At 29.0% G+C, this 20,835-nt stretch overlaps 1 protein-coding gene across 2 annotated transcripts; it reads left to right on the forward strand.

The window, feature by feature from the left end:
• Positions 1 to 586: 586 nt before the first annotated feature.
• Positions 587 to 20,710, forward strand: Oatp26f (Organic anion transporting polypeptide 26F). 2 transcript variants are annotated; one of them, XM_083107273.1, is made up of 13 exons: positions 587 to 860; positions 4,175 to 4,227; positions 11,381 to 11,600; positions 12,700 to 12,868; positions 14,227 to 14,365; positions 14,717 to 14,894; positions 15,052 to 15,154; positions 17,627 to 17,748; positions 17,945 to 18,208; positions 18,659 to 18,860; positions 19,008 to 19,158; positions 19,274 to 19,656; positions 19,720 to 20,710. In XM_083107273.1, exons 2-13 carry the CDS (start codon positions 4,183 to 4,185, stop codon positions 19,904 to 19,906), a joined length of 2,163 nt encoding a protein of 720 aa, XP_082963399.1. In that variant the 5' UTR covers positions 587 to 860; positions 4,175 to 4,182; the 3' UTR covers positions 19,907 to 20,710. The 2 variants fall into 2 exon arrangements, with proteins under 2 accessions (XP_082963399.1, XP_082963400.1); XM_083107274.1 differs by lacking the exons at positions 587 to 860; positions 4,175 to 4,227 and adding an exon at positions 9,846 to 10,988.
• Positions 20,711 to 20,835: the final 125 nt, after the last annotated feature.

Below are 20,835 nucleotides of genomic sequence, written 5' to 3' on the forward strand. Positions count from 1 at the left end.
CGCAAATCATTTTGCAATTATACATCAACATTAGTAAAACAGATAAAATGGAGAATTTTCATTTTTTTTATATGTATATATACACACATATTCACACACACATATATATGTAGCAGTAGTAGTTGTGATTTTAGATATTTTAGAATGCAGTAAATCAACTAGATATAAATATAATCAATTTCAATAAATATATATTATAAATATATAATTAACAAAAATAAATGTTTGTTTTATAGCAAAATAATTATTCAACTAAAAATTAAAAATTATGATGAAAGTTAGATAATTAAATTAAGGAATAATGAAAATAAGGAAAATATTTCATAGAATGTTGCAATAAATCTCGTATAAAAGAATGTTGTATAAAAATTGTTTAAAATAAATATACGAGAGATGTATGTATGTGTTGTTTGATTATCACAGAATTTATATATATTTATGTCTTATAAATATAAACACATTGTGGTATTTATACGGTATACATGTATTCATTCGGGTCACGTATGAGACAGATATGCATATCGAAAATGTTGAAAGTGTATATAGCTATATACATAGCATAAACCCCACTCTCAGAACTCAAGTCACCGACTTGAGACTACACAATGTTCAGTTAGTCAACGAGTGCCCAAGGCAATCGTTTCGAACTCGTGATCTCGCTCTCCCTGTTTGTAAGATAAAATGTCATGCGTGATTGCAAGTTTTTTAGTTGTTAAAAATAGATTCTATTATAATGGATATTATCTGTTATAACAGAATCTCTGTAACATAATCATGTGTTGTATCGCGTCGATATGGATTATAAAACGTTATTTATAAGGCATCAGAATCAAGATTCATCTCTAGATATTTTTAAATACGTAAGTAATATAAGATCATATGATAGTAAATATAACAATACATATTTTAATATCATAAATAAATCATACATCTTAATTGTTTTAATATTATATATTAATTTAACATTTTATATATATATATATATATATATATATATATATATATTAAAGATACGTGTATAAAGTTATGATAGTATGAGTTATGTAAATAAAGTTATGAAATAAATAACTAATTGTTAACATAATATTTATAATAATATAGCATTATTAGATATTGTATTATATAATTATAATAATTTTAGTAAGTTTTTGTAAATGTACTAACAGCGGAAGAAGGACGACCATGTGTCGCATTTTATTCCACGTAGAATATAGGTATAATCACTTCTCATCGTCCTTTTCTTCTAAGCCTACGGTTACATTAATTAATTATATAACGATGTGAAAGAGACAGACAGATGTAAATTAATTAACGGAAGCGCCAGTATCCGTAAAGAGTCATATAATTAGTATCACCGAGTCGGAACCGTTGTGGTACGGCGCGCAACTTACGGCAATTTTTCCAATGCTTTTTCCGCATCAATATCTTTCATGTCGCGCGTATATTGCTTTAAATTCGAGAGAAAAAGGAGAAGAAAAGTTAAATAAAAGTAAAAATCTTATCCGGTAATATTATTATAACGGATAGAAAGGAATGCCATTAAATATTTGCAATAAAATATGTAAATTCCGTGTGACTTTTCTTTTGAATATAATAAATTTGAGAAAAAAGCGACCGAGAAATGTAAAATAGCCGCCGAATTAGCTTATAAACATATATATATATATATATATATATATATATATAATCAATTAAATTGTGAGTTTACGTTCATGTACATATAATATATTTAAAAATTTTCGATAAAATATATATAATAGAATTGAATATTTTTCAACGGATAACCTATTATATGAGAACTTTGAATTTAATTCATATAAAGATAAGTCTAAACATATATTTCGCGCAGGGTGCATAATAATTTAACCATGATGTCTATTATCTTATTACTTTGACTCTTCTGAACGCTATTACGCTTTATTCACACCTATCAACGATCGTCTTACTAACAATAAGATCTAACAATGATGTGCATAAATGTATGATTGATATTTTCTCAACGTTTAAATTAAACACACACAAACATACATACATACACACACACACACACACACACACACACACATATTTTTTTAAAGATAGCATAACATATGATTCATTACTTTTACTATACATATATTATCAAATTGATGTAATACCATTATTTAAAAAGTTTTAGCTGTAATTCATTGTTTATTAAAAAGTTAAACGTATAAACGTATAAAAGTTAAATATATAAAGTGAAACATGCAAATGAGTGTTGAATGCAACAACTTGCGTTCCATCGAATATAAATTTTAAATTCTCTGAGGTATAAATATTTGTATATTTATTGAAATGAGTGCGTGGACAGAGCAAGAACTTCACTTTTCTGTCTGTATTTTCATCCCATAAATTTACTAATCTAATCTCTAATTTAATTTCAAATGAAATTCAACCTTACTAAATTCACCTTAGATCATTTTCTAAGTAAAATAAAGTTTAAAGATAAATTGATGATAAAAGATTCACTGGATACAAGTTACATTAACCCATACAGCACAGACCATTGTTGTTACATTGCAGCAATATTGCGGCAGTATTGCAATGTTGCTGCAATATTGCTGCAATGTAACAACAATGGTCTGTGCTGTATGGGAATGTACATTTACGCACACTTGCGCATATGCACGCATGTACACACACACATGTTCGAGATTTATTTGAACAAAAAAAATTCAATAAATATCTTTTAATATCAAATTTTTCATAGTTTTTCACATGAAACATTATATGATGGACATATAATTTTTTAAGATGGATATAAATTTTTATCTAAGGCTATAATCTAATTTGAAATTGGATTACGTTGAATTAAAAAGTTAATAGAGCAAAAGTATAAGAAAATATACAAAACTTCTTCTTCATTCATGTGTTTATCTTACAATAAATATGAAAATAATTTAATCAAGTCAGAACACAAAAGAATAAATCTTTTTTTTTAAATTTTTCCCAAAAAAATCAAATTAATAACAAAGAAAATTTTGTTAAAGCAAAAATTGATTCTTGAATTAATAAAATATTGCATTCATACACACTCTCCAAAAGCGAATCAGTATATTATCAGTAAAAATAGTGAATAGAGCTGATACAGCAGTTATAAGTTATTATAGCACTATAAATCAATAATATTTCACTGAAAGTATTAGCAATATTGACTGTTTTAATCAGTAATATTAGATTATAATTTATCTACTTCGTATAAAATTAAAAATTTTATTTATATTTACGTTCATATATTGAACATGCATCTTAAATAAATGATGATTTATTTTATTTAAATAGATAATGAACAGATCATTTTCGTTTATTGGTCGGACATTTACTTGTCCAATTTATAAAATCGATTTAATATCTGAAGTTCCTCTATTGGTATTATATCAGAAATTAAATCGAAGTAATACATTTAATTCTATCTGTCACTCTTTGCAAGCTTTATATAATTCTCATCACTATAAATTAAGTATGAGAAAAAATCGCATCGTAGCAGTAAACGAATGAACTAGCAATTACTATTTTACAATGAAATTTTACTTCCACTGACTATAATTAGTGAGATATAAGATAAAGTAAAATAAGCGTTTCTACTGCAGATCAATGAAATATTGATGCTTAATGATTCTTAGTGATTTTATTCATATATTTGTAAATAGAAATTAATATAGTTTTCGTAATAATTATATATATATATATATATATATATATATATATATATATTTATATGTATGTATGTATATGTATATGTATGTATATATGTATAGTATATAATTTGAAATTAATTTGAAATTAATTAAAAATTAATTTTTATTTTGTCTATAGAAACGTGAAAAATACGTTTCTTTAACTATGATTTTAAAAACGTTTCTATAGAAACGTCTCTTATTAACGCTTTACGGTTAAAAAACATTGGAGGTTTAAGAAACGTATATAAAACGAACGTGTGTTACCTGGATTATATATGCCATTTATATATACAGTATTATTTGTCGTAGATATTTTCAAAGATAAGTAAAAATAATAGTTCTTATCAAAGTCTTATTAAAAGAGCCATGATGTGTTTATTACTAAGAAATACAATTATTTTATAAATTACAATAATATATTAATTTACATTAATTACATTTACAATAATTTATATAATTATTACGTTTTACAGATTACATTATGACTGGAATAAATAATCTAGGCTATGATGACATCGAGCCAATGGTAAGTTAAAAATATTAAATAATAATTATATGATAAATATATATAAAGCTTCAACATGAAGATATAAGTGTGATATACATAATGATGTCATTTTATGTTTTAAACTTTAAAAGAAATAAGTTATGATAAAAGAAATAAAGCTTTAATTTAATAATTTAAATTTTATTGTTAAACAAAATGATGATTTATAAAACTTGTCAATATTGAAGAATAGATGATTTTGTCAATAATATGAAGTATCTAAAAAAAGATATATAGTGCTGATGAGAATTATATATATTGACATAAGTGAATCTAGCTCCAGTTAATCTTGACATATGTTGTCACGATTTGAGTAATTTTTAAAAAGTTTTAGTAGTCTAAAAATTTTAGCTTATTGTTTATTAAAAATAAATTTATTAAAAATATATAAATTTATTAAAAATTTATTAAAAATTTATTAAAAATATCACTTAAATCAAAGTAAATAAATAAAAAATTCAATATATATATATATCCTTTTTTGCAAACTTAAATTTTATTTTAATCTCATGAATGATAAGTCAAGAGTTTATCATCGTATTCTTTCGCGTGATATTCTCAAAAGAATAAACAACTATCGCATAACCCAACGTATTTTACTTGTCCCAACGATGCTTGCGTTCGCGAGAAAATTTGCATCCGCGCACTTTGAAAATTTGCATGAGTATATATAAGACGAAGCTGCTGGCAGATTCGAGATATTGTAGCGCCTCTCTTCGGATAAATATATAAAATAAATTATCACCATCGTATTTTTTTTATTTTTATGCTTTTACAAAAGCATTTAAGATCGAAACAGTTAATGTCGACTTTGACGATTTTAATACCAATTCAAACATTCGCTCTAATTCGACAGTTGCATTTATTAAAAATTTGTAATAAATTAATTGTTTTTGTTTTTTTAATAAATTGCTGAATATGTATTTTTGTGGAAACAAAACTATCTCTGTTAAATTTATATTTGTATTCGTGATACTATTTCTATAGCCATTTTTCATGGGTTGATTGGCTTCGGGATATCTAATTTCATTGGGTTTGGTTTTTGCGATTAATGCCTGCGGACTCATTTGATCGAATAGTTAATTTCAAAAATAAATATAAGACAGATTTATTTATATAAGATGTGTATTTATTTATAGAATTTTTTATAATAAAACATGTGTTAATGCGATAATTGAAAATAACAATTAAAATATATTAAAGTGTATCTCTCTCTCTCTCTCTCTCTCGTCTCTCATTTTTAATTCGAGAAACTCCGAAGCTCTTGAATAAGATGAAAACTCGGTTTCATTTTTCGTTCCTATTGTAATGCTTATTTCAAATAACATCGCTCGTACGAGCGAGACAGTTTTGTGCTGGCTTAAAAAACCCAGAAAAGCGAACCGAGCGTGATTGCGCCGCAATTATGAGAAGTAACGTCGCGCGTTATGACAAAATGTCGAAGAGAAAAATAATGATGGAAAAGGAGACCGCGGAGCAGTGTACTCCGGCATTGTCTCAATTAATGGACCGTACTCGAAAGCTCGAAGAATTGTAAAAAAGGACAAAAAGAGAGAAAGAAAGAGAGAGAGAGAAAGGAAGAGAGAGAGAGAGAGAGTAAGCGAGGGAGAGGGAGGGAGGAAGAGAGGGAAAGAAAAAGAGAGAAAAAGACACACTGCTATGGTGTAATTGAATAATTAGTCAATTTATATAGATAATATGAAGAAATGATTCTTATTCCTATTCAATATTGGTTTTTTCGCTTTTCACATTTTTCCCTTTTATTTAATGATTTTTGCAGAATGACGAATGTATTTAGATACAAATGTATATTTATTAAATGAAATTACTTACAACTTATATTTACTTTATGCTGTAACATCGAATTATTATCATAATTCGCTACAAGTACTAACATTTGCAAAAATATAATTATGTATATAATATACTAAGTGTATGCTACGTTACAAAATTGCCATTAGGTTTCCATTACATTATAACGTTTGTAGTAATACTGCGCGTGAATATCGAAAAAATAGATAAAGACAGGAAACAAAATACTTGACATCTATTTCACGAAATGATTTTTTGTCAGCTAAGTGCCATTTAATTTGCATTAACAAGCTGCTTGGCATATTCACTCACCATAAATCTGTAAATCGAGTTATTCCTGAATGTAGTTGTTAGGAATATATTAGTCACGAGTGCTGTATAAACATTATCCGACGAAAGTTATTTCCCCGATTGGATGGATGACTTTTCTACTAACTTTCTATCTCTCATGCTTTCCAAAAATGTCACATACAGCTACGTATATAATATGGATAATTATTTATCATTACAGATTTATCATTGCATTATCATAATAGACTATTATTGTAAAAATTTAATGCGTTAAGTACAACTAACCTATCTAACCGACATTATAAATCGTATATAAATCGACAGTAAATATGTTTGTATGTTTTTGCATAGGTAGTTTGTCTGTGTATATATTTGCATTTCTAATTAAAAAAATATGAAAGGGAAGAATTCAAATGACAAACAGCATTATCTTTTATGTTATAAACAGCCTCTCTATTGGTTCGTATCTGCTGAGAAATTCTCACAGAACTTGGAGAAACGTGTCAGCATAAAAGAAAAAAATGTCATGCTGGAAAGACGCGCACAAAGGTTTCGAGACTTTCGTTTTCACTTTGAAAGAGGAAAGATTGAAAAGGGACATTATAAAAGTGTATTTTATTATACACGAATATCGCTATGTGTTTATTGCTTTTCTCGATCGGTAGATAACTATTGTGCGAGTAGAAAACATTTTACTACATATAAAGAGCTTTTATTTAATCGATAAAAGAATCGATTATAAATCGTGATTAATGTCAGTTATTATATGAACGATACGAAGGAAAGTGATGTATAAATAAATCATTTTTGAATGATTTTAGTCAATGTATAGGTCATATGCCGTGACTTGCATCGGTATAGAGAGATTAAAGAGCACAACGTACGTATTAAGGAGTTCAACAAAAGATTTTCGCATGCGTAAAAGCAACAAGATGAATAACTTTTATTCGCAACAAGATTTCATATACATATGTACATATGTATATATGTAATATCAGAATTTTAAAAGATTAGTTAAATCGAATGTAATTCTTTCTTACTTTTTCGATTTACATTTATTTATTGCAATAAAAATTGCAATGTGCTTTTCCAAAATAAATAAAAAAAATATTAAAGGCTTCCTCTTAGTCTTTCTCCATAAAATTCGTTTGAGCTCACCCACGCCCTTCAGCATCGACACGAGCCGTTGTTTGTCTACCATCATTGGCGCCGCGCGATATACGTTCTGCAGAAATCAAAAGCTACACGGAAATTTATTTTAAAATTTATTTTGTTCAACAAAAATTGTATACCCGTCATTGGATAATCTTTCAAGCATGGAAATAAAAAAATTAGTTATTTGATTAAGAATTTCTGAAACTCTAAAAAAATTTCTGTAAAGTTACTTGAATAATAAAAAATGAACTGCGTTCGGCGCGATACATAGATTTTGAAAAAAAAATACATTCGACGCCTATGCGATAAAACGATCACGTAAGAGACGACGTCCGTTCGCTTGTCTTTTCGTCGAGCGAACCCATACCCGTACACGGCAGTCGCTCTCTGCAAACGGAAGCCATGAATCTTTATTAAATCCACGAAAATGTCGAAGCGGTCGCGTGGCTCGTGAAACGTGCGTTGCTTTCTATGGTCCCTAAAAAAGTATTTATTCCTCCCTTGCTCCCCTTTCTCGTGCAATGTTGCGCGATCCTTGATTTACTTTTTGGCTATTTATATTGTGTAACACGCCACGCAGCACATACATATGCATGTATGTCATGCGTTATAATGTGACTTTTTTTTTTATTTTCGGTGACGCACTGCTCTCGTCAAACAAATAATCGCGAAAATTGTCCGCAAGGCAAAAATGGACATGATATTTAATCCGATACGATAAATAACTGTCTTCACATAGGCGGAGATATATTTTTCATATTTATGTTCGTATAATTTATTATTGAAAATTATAATTGTGCATTTGTAATTTTGTCAAATATTGTATATATATTGTTTCCTCAATTATATTCTATGATTGTTTTCTACTTTACCAATTACAAAATATATGTGTGAAGTAGAAAGTAAAAATTTATCAATTTTATATGCGAATACATAGGAAGATGCACGATGCATCGCTCGATGATCTGTATTTCGTGCCGGTCTTTTTAAAAAGTGATATTATCAGTGATTTATTTCTGATCTTTTTGCCTCTACGTGCTGGCGTTATTACTATCATAAATTCAGGCATGTCCACGATATGTTTGATATATCTGACCTGACCTGACCTATTCGCTTGTCTTCCAATTTCCATCTTCCACACATTTTAGAAGTTTTGACATTTCCGTGCAAATAATGAAACTTCCCTAGTCAATGTCATCCATTTCTTTGTATTATTCTCACAGATTCATCGCTTGACGAATTATACCGCTTTCTCCATGTATGTAATGCATTAATGTATAATTCTATTTCGTCATCTGTTATTATCTGTGTAATAATTTAACATTTGAGTTTATTTTTTGTCTTTTTTAGAAATCAATCTTACTCACAATATCCAATCATCAAATATTTACATTAGAATTTCGTAGTAAAGAAAATATAATTGGTATCTTTAAAGTTCATTCAATGATATAATAACTGAGACATATTTTTTATTTCAATCTGTATTGTGTTTTTTTTGTACACGAATGTAAAATACTTCAACTCTACATTAATATAATTATCAATTTCATAAATCTTATTGATTGCTTTCTGCCTCTCTCTCCGTTTCTCCGATTTCCTCTCTCTCTCTCTATCTATCTATCTATCTATCTATCTATCTATCTATCTATCTATCTATCTTTCTCTGTCTGTCTCTCCTTTCTTTCTTTTCTTCTGAAAATCTGTAAAAATTTAAATAAAGCTACGTAAAATTTCAACAAAAAAAGTTCTAGTTAATTCTATATTTAATAATGTTATAATACTCATCAAATTGATAGTTTAAATTGAATAAGCGAACATATGTTGCGCAAGTACATCGCTAATTTTATCTTTTATCTATTTTTTACGATAATTAATATTTGCGCTAATAATGTCATACTATAAAAAAAGTATTTTTTTTTAAAGATCGATCAGAAAAGTTGATAACGAGTGTTCGATAACTAACCTAACGACTAAGACATTAGGAAGTTGATTCTACGAATATATGAAACGTTTATTAGACGGCTTGTATAAGAAACTTTACATTATATTACGTGAGATGCATAAATTCTTGCAAAAGCTAATAAACTTGATCGCATTTAAATGACGGGTGGAATCGGGTGGCTCGTTCGTCTTGACAGTGAAGCAACAGCTAGTAGGGGTGTAGGGGTTTATAGCGAGTCGAAGAAGAGTAGGAAGAAGAGCCTAGAGTGGGAGGTAATGATAGAAGAGAGTAAGAGAGGGGAGTGGAAAATGTATATGTGAGACAGAGAGAAAGAGAAAGAGAGGGAGGGGAAGGGGAAGGGAATGAAGAACGGAAGGAGAAAGGGTATGTCTACAATGTAGTGTAAGAGCGTCGCTGTTGATATCAGTGGTAGTAGTGTACATACCGCGTTTAAGCTCACGGGGAAAACTGTAGGAGTGCGAACGCGAGCTTGAAACGCGGGTGCGGACTTCAGTCGCGTGCAACATACGCTCCCGGTTGCCACGATCCGTAATGTTCGCGTCGACTGCTTTCGATTCAACTGAAAATGAATTAATATAAAAATGAATATTGCCAATGTAATGTGCATGTAGAATTGATTTATTGTATGAGTTATTAATATTTTCGAATCTTCATCGAATGACTTATAATGGATTATATGGATATATTGTAATAAATTTGTACAATACGAACACAACTTGAGTTGTAATCGGGATTAGTGAGTTGGCAAAAGATAAACTGAAAACTGCATATTGCAACAATAAAATACGATGTGAGTGATACATGCAAGAATCATAGCAATAATGCAGTGAGAGCGCTACGCAACTTTTTGGATCGTATCGAAATTAACGAAATCAAACAAATAAAGCATGATTTTCGTGGTATAATTTGATGACTTATTTATGTCTTATTAGTGAGTCCCTTTTGACCGAAAAAATTAAAGCTTTTCACAATAAATATCGTAAAGAGAGGGAAAGAGGGAGAGAGAGAGAGAGAGAGAGAGAGAAAGAAAGAAAAAAACAAAAAAGGTGTAACATAGATAAAGAAAATAAGAGCGCTTTGCAAATAATAATCGTTTGTATAAAAAAATGAAAAACAAATCTCTTCCTACTTTGAAAAGTCGAGATAGCGCAATAAAAATATCGTATATATTTTTTGTATTTGTCTTTAACAATTAATAAACTCAAGTTATATGAAAAGACGCGTTCTCTTATCCGAGTCAACTTATTTTTGCAAAACAAATGTCATAACCTTTAATTGATTAAATGCAAATGTAATCCATGTTTGATTATATATTAATAAATTATTTTATAATAAAATATTTTTACTACATACACTAATAAATATTTATTAAATTTTCGCATATATGAAATAATCAACTATCGCTAAAAAGTTTAAAAAAGTGATTAGTGAAAGTTAAGTGGGGTGGGGGAGATATTTAGATTTTTATCGTACATCTTGGAAATTGTTAATAATTATGAGGGATAAATTTACATTTAGTGTGAGTATATTATTTATGTATATATCTTATAATCAATTTAATTTTCCATAGAGTTGTTGTAATTAACAGAAAAAATAAAAAAAGGACACAAATTTCTAGTTGATATTTAATTTATGATCATCAATATAGAAATATATAATGTAAAACGCGCGTAGACAATTTGAGATCATAGGTCATAGAGATTGTAGCATTTTCTCTTATGTTAAAGCCAATCATGTCATTTCACGCACACTGAAAATTCAGTGCGTGTTATCACTTTGCTATTTTATCATCACATTTCTACATCAATTTATAAAGTTCTTTTGAAGAAAATATTGATATACGTTGTTAATAAGACAATATACAAAATTATTTATATAATAAAAATAAATACTCATTCACGTAATTTATAGTCGGGAGTTCCGGATATGCATGAGAGCCTCTCTAGTTTTCCGGAACAGTTTGGAGATGGCCCGAGAAAACCGGAAATAAAGCCAGAAATTCTGAAGGAGACAGATAGGACCACGGACAATCTGAAGTGCGGCTGGTACTGGTTTAGACCAATTTATTTGCAGAAATTTCGCACCGCAAAATGGGCACTTTTCTGGTTATGTTGGGCAGGAGCTATGCAAGGTATGTACTATAGCTTGATTTTTTGTGTCAAATTAGTATGAATTAGTATGGATCTCACTGAAAAAATGTGTTAATGGATTCTATATTCGCGCCATATAAAAATGAAAATATCAATAATAACGAGATAAAAATATTAGTCGCAGTTAACATTTTTTAATTCACTCCTTTGACTTTGTTATTAGCATTAGCGCGTAAAGGATTAAATTTTTTCGATCATTCGAGATTTTCTTCTTCATTATCTCAAATATCGACGATAATATTTATAAGGAAATCAAATAAATCGCATCTTTGTTAACATAATCTTTTACAATGTTTGATAATTCTTTAATAACATAACGTTTGATATGATGCTATATAATATTGACAGACATTAATAGCCATATGTTCGATTGTAATTTTAAATTTTTATGGACACTGTAAAGATAGGTGCAAAAAAATGATAACAGAAAATTGAATTTATCCTGTCGATATGAAAATTTATAGAAATAGTATATATGTTTATTAAGGAAAGCAAAACAATCACATAAACGATTTCATCAATTAAGCAACATATAATTATAGACAATTTGCCAACATAAGGCATTATTATTGTTATTTTTATTATTATTAACATTATTTTCTTATTATTTTCTATAAAATTTTTATTTTGTAAAAATTATTATTGTTAACATATTATTGTATATTAACATGTTCGCTGCTAACTATATACTCGTAGTTGGTATTTGGCATTATTATTGTTATTTTTATTATTATTAACATTATTTTCTTATTATTTTCTATAAAATTTTTATTTTGTAAAAATTATTATTGTTAAAATATTATTGTATATTAACATGTTCGCTGCTAACTATATACTCGTAGTTGATATTTGAGCTTTACAAGCCAACTACGAATATATTCGAATGTCGAACTATACATATATAATTAAGATTTTATTCAGCAATCATAAAATTATGCATATTTATATATATATATATATATATATATAATCTTTAAATTAAAATAATCTTTTTTGAATAGTGAATATTGCAAAGTTGATTTTATATACGTCGCAAATGAGCAATTGGTTTGTTCATTATTTGTACTTTGGTTATTTCAGGAATGGTCGTGAATGGATTTGTAAATGTTGTCATAACAACGATAGAAAGAAGATTTGGATTAAAATCATCGGAGTCTGGGTTGATAGCGGGTGGATATGACATTGCTAGTTTCCTTCTTCTCGTACCAGTAAGCTATCTCGGTGGCCGTGCGAAAGCATCGAAACCGAGGTAGGCATGCATGCCATTGTCTTATGCATTAATATTAATACCGATATCTCGCTTCTATACGATGATTCTCATAAATATGTATTAATCTTAATGTCAGTCTGTCCGATATTGTCGGCGTTAATCTCTATTCTGTTTTTTTGTCACAACGACCTGCCTCCAAACTTTTGCTATAATCGACAATCGATAGTTGTATGAAGATTTTAAACTTCGACGGTCGACCAACATCGACCTTTTATAAAATTACTCTCAATTTAAACAAATAATACACTAAAAATTAATAAAGAAAAAATACATATAAAACCTATATATTTTGTTTATAATCACAAGCTAAAATTTCAGAATAAAATTGTACATCTATAAACATATACTAAAGAAAAGAAACTCTATAAAGTAATATCACAATCTTGATAATATTATTTTACATTTTTTATGCAAATTTTTTTTTTAAAAGCAGTCAAAAATTGAGATCTGAGAAAAATTGATTTCCAAAATTAATATATCCATATAAAAGTATAGAAAAATAGTGGAATAAATTATTAAATTATATGTATAAATTTATCGATACTTTATAATAAAAATACAATATTTTTACTTATTTATTTATACAAATTATCAATTTTTAGATTTTTTCTTTTTATCATTTACATTTAATTAATTTTTTAAATTTTATTAAAACGCATTCGCGTTATATATTTTTTAAGATAAAAATTTTTAATGGGAAACATTTTTGCGCATAAGTTATATGGGGGAGGGGGCTAATTAATTCTCACATATTTTAAATTAATACTTGAAAACACAAATATATATTATACAGACTATATGTACAAATTTATATCCATAATCTATATCCATTTACAAAAGAAAATCGAATTTTATCTAATCGAATTTTTTTAATCGCGCATTGTGAGAAAAGCAATGAAGCAATAAAAATAAAATTTCGAAACTAAAATTACAAACATATAAAATAACGTATATTTATTATTAAAAAATATCATCGATACTTAGATTATGTAATTTGTCAAAAAAGAAGGCTATAAAACGTTTGGATTTTTCAGGGATTTAAATCGATATATACGGATGATATAATATGAATTATGGTCTTTTTTGATGAGTATTTAACTATACGGAGCAAATTTAATTTTATAAATTATTTAGCAACTTATAAAGCATTTAATTACTAAGAAATAAAAAGATACCGATTTAAAAGATTTATGTCGATTTTGATCTCTTTCCTTTATATATATAGCAACGCAATTTTTCACTTTTGTTTACGATTCAACTTTAAAGATACTTATCTCGTATTATACTACAAGTCTTTAATTAATTCAGTTCGTGGTATGCATTCTGAAATGTCATAGGTATATCGGCGTAGGAATTGTAATCCTAGGTATTGGAAGCTTGCTGTTTGCATCTCCACATTATCTTGCTGGACCATATAGAGGAGGTCAACAAACAGAAAACGTATGCCAAAGTGTCACTAATACGTCAAGCCACTCGGTAAGCGAGTTAAGTATTCTAAATCATTACAGCACGTATTCAAATTCTTTATTTACATGTCGAGTTTAATTATTATATTAAATAGCGCGATAAGTTTGACACAATCGAGAAGAGATTAATACTCTTTAATAATAAACATTTATATATACACGGAATATATACATATTAAATTCTCATTAAATTTCAAACCAAATTCTCATCATACGATAATAAACACAATGCATAATTAAAGCATACGTGACTGATCGAAACTTGTTTGTAATTTCGTGCTTTTCTCGATTTCCACTTTTATTCATGTAGTTTACCTAGTGAACCGACGACGCCAGATTTATCATTATTTCGGCCACTCAGATATCCTGCACGGATCAATCTACCGTTCAAGCGGAGCTAGAGCCTTACAGTGGCATGTACTTAACCATATTTCTGGTAGCTCAGCTGTTGCATGGTGCCGGCGCGGCGCCTTTTTATACACTCGGAGTGACATATTTAGACGAAAATGTTTCAAAAAAAATGTCCTCAGTGTATTTAGGTAAGACGTGATCTAGCGCATATATTACAATGTTACACACACACACACACACACACACACACACACACACACACACACACACACACACACACACACACACACACGTCGTATCAATTTTTTTAATTGATCAATTTCAACATGTGAAATATATTGTTAGGTATTTATTATACTATGGCCATAATAGGACCTGCATTAGGTTACGTTATCGGTGGTGAATTACTGAAAATTTACACGGATTTTCTTACGGTGGATTCCACGACGTAAGTATTTCAATATTAAAATAAAGATAAATAAATTTACATATCTATATATAATATTGTTATCTTGTTTAAAAATAAATTAGATTTATTTTGAATAGAAAGAAAATTATGAGAAAAAAAGAATAAATATTCTATAATATTTGTACAGGATGGTTGGAAAAAAACAGGATAAACGTGTAATAGTATGCCATCGGAATTTCTTGTTTTTTCATCATTTCGATATAAACGTATTTTCTACTTTTTTCCCTACTAACACGCTAGAACACACGTTTAGTCGCGCGTCAGCGCAACTTTATTAAATTCTAGCGAGGATTTATTGGCTGTTTGCGCCAATCTGTCTGACGGCACATACGTGTGTACATATATGATCGTATGTACGGATATGATTACATGTGTATCGACATGCAGAATAACTCACTGATATGATGGTATGCAAATACGCATATTTGTCATTTTCCAACTAGAATTCGAGAGACGTACATAAAATGGTCATTCGTAGAAGCTTTGATATCAGTGGAGAAATATTCCCAGTAATATAAAACACCTGTTAATTAACGCGAATGAAATGATAAAATTTGACAATCAATTGCTCCGAGTTCTAAGATGATTATCGAACGATCTAACGCTCTAGCTTTCATCATATTTTTATGTATTTATATGATATTTAAAAGAAAAATTTATTCAAGAAATATGAAAAACGCAGAGACACGTACTTTGTGTAATGCATTGATGTCGTTAAAAATATTCCGCAAGATCATTAGAGCGTATAATGGGCCGAGATTAATAGCGCGTGTAACTTCATTGATATATAATATATTCTATAGAGAAAATATCAAGCGGTGAACCAATATTTGACGATGACGCCGATGTTACTCTTCAAAACTGTCGGTTCATCCCCCGGTACTTAGGATACAATCAAGTTCCATTTATCTACGCGTCTCCCCATGGATTCTCTCCCCTACTACTCATACTACCCTTCATCAACTGTTGAGTCACTGTATCGCGCGAGAATTATATTAATCGTTATCAAAGCGACGATTTTTTTTTATAATATACACCTGCTATCCGCCAGCAAATCAAGTTTCGAAATCTCGATTTTTAGAAGATAATTTTAAAGGAAACTTGTCGTTTTATTAAGTATAAATTGTTATCCAAAAAATGTATTTAATTTCCTAAATTGTTGTTTTGGAACTTATTCAAAAATTTTATGCCACTTAATATATTAATAAGAATATAATGAAAGTAAATCGCGATACAATTTTACATGTCATACACAAAATGACATTTTTACGGCTGCAATCATTCTTTTTTTTTACAAGAAATGCGATTCTCAAGAAAAAGAACGCAAAAGTAAGTACGCGAAGTTATTCGCGTAGGGTATTGTCCTCCTACTGTTGCTCGTGAAAGTCGTTACATGTGCCGCGTTTAATTTCGCAGGTAAATGAAAAGTTTTGCCGGAGAAGCAGCGGCAGATGCAGTTATAGTCCCAAGCTGGTGAGGAGGTGAACGACTCCTCTACGTATATTTTTCCCAGTTTTCCGCTTTCTTACTTTCGAGTTTCTTTTTACGATAAGTTTCATTGTCGCGTGTCACACTTTTCTAGCAAAGGAATAGAGCATTATACATATATATCGTTCCAGCGAATCAGATATCGATTTTTTCTCAAATATATCTGTAAATTATCGATTTGGTATATCCTTGTTTTTTTCAGTATACATTTTAAGATTGAAAGATACACTTGTAAGAATTTATTAACGTTCATAAAATATTTAAAAATCGTTGTTTGTTATTGATATTAATATAATTTATGTAAATAGTATGATAGTATGATTTATAATATGATAAAATTTTTACTTTATCTCTTACATTGTAAAAGAATTCAAACTGTATATATATAATATATGTCTCTTTAGCAGAAAAGAGATCTCTTTCTCCTATAGGGAAAGAATATTTCTCTTTCACTATTTTCGCTATGATCGATCGATGCATTGCAAATTTATTCGTATCTGTTGTAATATGTCAATTTACTTTGGCAAAATTAAGTCATTGCCGGACGAGAAATTAAATTATAATGCGTGTAAATAATAAATCCACAACATAAAAAATATAATATCTTAGATAATATCTTAGATGTACTTTTTTCTCTCGTATTATTATTTATCTTTTTTTAGTTAAAAAAGTTCGTCAAATGTTGTTGTCAAATGTTCTTTTATTAACTCATATTTATCAAGATAAAACTCATATTTATCAAGATAAATATCGGGAGAATTAATCGATAGTCTAGCTTTGTTTTTACATATTTATATCTGTTACTCTTAGAAGATGAATCAAAATAATATAAAGAAAAAATATATCATAGGATTTTTCATATATATGTGTATAAAAAGAACGAATTTTAAATTTATTTCCAAAGACATAAGATTTTCCAATATTTCGCTAAATCTCTTGTATCCTGAAATTGTTAAATTTTAGAATTGGACTAACTCCTGATAATAATGTCTGGATTGGTGCATGGTGGATTGGTTTTTTGGCGGCAGCTGTTATTTGCTTTATCATCGCTATACCCGTTTTAGCATTTCCAGGAGCTTTACCAGGTATTTATAATTATTGCTATATTTTTTTAGATATAAAACAATTTGGAAATTAATTTAAGGAAGTATCTGTAAAATCTAATATTTGATATTAGATTTTACAGATATTGATTATTAGATATTGATCTAATATTAGATTATTAGATATTGATCTAATATTTGATATTATTAAATTTTATTTTAAAAAATGAATGACTAGGATCAGAGGAGTTAGCTAAGGATAAGGTGTCAGAGGCACATGAAAAATCGACCCGATCTCCCACTGCGGAAACCAGAAAAGTATTTTCCAAAATACGAGAGCTGCCGCGTGCTCTAACCGAATTGCTCGGAAATCCAGCATTTTTTATGCTGAATTTAGCAGGTGCCAGTGAAGGATTGCTAATTGCCGGATTTGCTGCATTTCTGCCAAAATTAATGGAAAATCAATTCAGCGTCAATGCTAGTTCGGCTGCATTGTTGATGGGTAAATAATATACAATTAAATTAGATAATAAAAAAATGACTAGCAGAAGAGATCAGATTGTCTGTATAATGTATTAATTTAAGATTTATACAAAATGTATTAATAAGATTTATATGCAAAAAAATATCATACAGTTTAAACATTTCGGTTTAGAGTTTCTTCAATAATATAACAAGTTTAAGATTAGCTTCTCTGCTATGTTAATTTTCTGTTAAATTAACCTCATTTACTGAAGAGAGAGTTCAGACCGGCTGTGATCGAAACATTCAAATCGCATAATATTTTTTTGTATAAATCTTTTGAAAGATTCGAAGATGCGCGATATAAAGAAAAAACTAAGCATAATACTAAACATAAATTAAGCAAATTAGTTCTTAATGATTATCAAGAAATAAAATATTAATTATTGCTTTAACTCATATAATGAAACGATGTTGCTCTGGTTTTTAGGATTAGTAACTGTACCAGCAGGAGGCGGCGGTACTTTCCTTGGTGGTTATTTGATAAAACGTTTCAATTTGTCCTGTTCTGGCATTTTGAAATTTTGTCTGTCAACTACGGCTGCCTGCATAATTTTTACATTATGTTTTGCTCTAAACTGTCCAAACATAGATTTTGCTGGATTAACCGTTCCTTACCAAAATATCACGAGGTTTGTACAATTGATAGATTTATCTATATAATGTCTATATAATAACAATTAGAGATACATCATCATCGTTGAATTGTGAATCATTATCAGAATGAGACCTATTTGATTGCATTTTTTATTACACGAATTGTGAATATCTTATTGCAGAAAAATTTCATTATCTTTGGAGAACATCTGCAATAATGGCTGTGGTTGCTCCAGATTGCAATTCGATCCTATATGTGGCGTTGATGGAATCACATATTATTCACCTTGCCACGCTGGATGTTATCGTGAAATATCGATAAACGATGTTAAAGTTAGTGTATTGAATTTTATTTTTCTAAATTAATTATTATATATATTTCGCGAATGGATGTCATCTTATTTCTTTGTAAAAATAAATTTTATGGCATTTATTTTTCTATATATAGATATACACGGATTGTAGTTGTATAGATTCACCGGCGATAAATTTAACAACCGATGATAGTGGTGATATTGTTCGTTATCAAGCTATTAACACCACTTGTGGAAGCACGTGCTCGTACCTATGGTTATTTATCGTTTTGGCATTTTGCAATATGTTTATGACCTTTTTATGTACGATGCCAGCACTTTCGTCTACACTGCGGGTCGTGCGAGACGATCAGAGATCGTTTGCTTTAGGCATACAATGGATTAAAGTTCGGATTTTGGGAACAATACCAGCACCGATGGTATTTGGCGCTCTTATAGATGATACTTGTATCTTGTGGAACGAAACGTGCGATGGTAGAGGAGCATGTCTCGTATACGACAACTATTATATGAGCAGGTAAGCAAATTATATGGATGGTAACTTGTTTGATTTGTGTGCTCACATACATATATTTTTCAGATACATGCTTGCCCTGGCATTTATAGGAAAAGCAGCTTCGCTTCTTTTCTTTTTTCTAGCATGGTGGACATATATCCCACCAGGAAGTAGAGGCATCGGTCAAAATTCGCGACAGCAAGCTACTGCTACTTTAACACTAAGCAACACATCTCAAGAAGTTCAAATAGTATCAACCACTATAGCATAAATTCGGGTTACTTTGTTTCGTAGGAAATTATTCTCTTAGAACTATTACTTTATAAAAATGATAGACATAATTGCAATTATATTACATGGATAAAGAAATGTCTCAACATATCTTTTTCTAGTAAGACAAACTCTGAGTCATAAAATAATTCCAATGTACAACAAATGTTATCACAAATGCATAAACAAATATTAAGATGGGATAAATGCTTATGTGATAAAGTGCACAAAAGAATGGAAGTATAGATATTTCTCTGCGTTAAAAATGTAACAAATTTTTGATAATATCCTATACTTAAGGTTTGGAAGTCAATCAAAGGATATTAAAATCCTATATCCTAATTATCGTGATAAAGATCCTACAGAATCCAAAATTTTACATTTTCCTTTTCTATAACGAATAAAATCGCCGTACTCTTCATAAGAGCATAGACCAATTGCTGTTTATCAATTACAATTCATGCAGCTAAAAAAAACTTCCGAGCCTTACTTATAATAAATTTTTATAATCCCAACGTTTGCCGCAAAATTAAAAACTAGTTAGTTAGCCCTATAATAACATTCCCATTTATTCCCTATAATAACAAATATTGATAATAAATATGGATAAATATTCAAAAAGAAAAGCGCAATTCACATAAATTTCGAAGAGACATTTCTGCCAATATATCAATGCTTTGGTGGTTGTCTTATATCATCGATTTAATATCAAATTTTTTACTATAATTATTTTTGTTAAATGGAAGAAATGCCAATATGCCTAGAGTATTTATACAAGTAATAAATAAAAAACTATTGAGATGTATTATATAGATTAATTTTTATTATTTTATGTGTGTGTGTGTGTGTGCGCGCGCGTGCGCGCGTGCGCGTGTAATAATTTCACTTTTTCTTTTTCTACGCAATGTTCTTAAAAAAAAACTTGTAATT

The sequence above is a fragment of the Camponotus vicinus genome, unplaced genomic scaffold, assembly GCF_025532165.1.
Source record: "Camponotus vicinus isolate PSW18456_S1 unplaced genomic scaffold, iyCamVici1.0 SCAF_8, whole genome shotgun sequence".
Classification (NCBI taxonomy): domain Eukaryota; kingdom Metazoa; phylum Arthropoda; class Insecta; order Hymenoptera; family Formicidae; genus Camponotus; species Camponotus vicinus.

What these genes read in the sequence shown, in the direction of transcription:
- Oatp26f (XM_083107273.1), top strand. Translation starts at nt 4,183, where the DNA reads ATGACTGGAATAAATAATCTAGGCTATGATGACATCGAGCCAATG. An exon ending in TTGGGCAGGAGCTATGCAAG is followed by an intron (nt 11,601 to 12,699) that starts GTATGTACTATA and finishes TGGTTATTTCAG; the next exon opens with GAATGGTCGTGAATGGATTT. An exon ending in TTCGGCTGCATTGTTGATGG is followed by an intron (nt 18,209 to 18,658) that starts GTAAATAATATA and finishes TCTGGTTTTTAG; the next exon opens with GATTAGTAACTGTACCAGCA.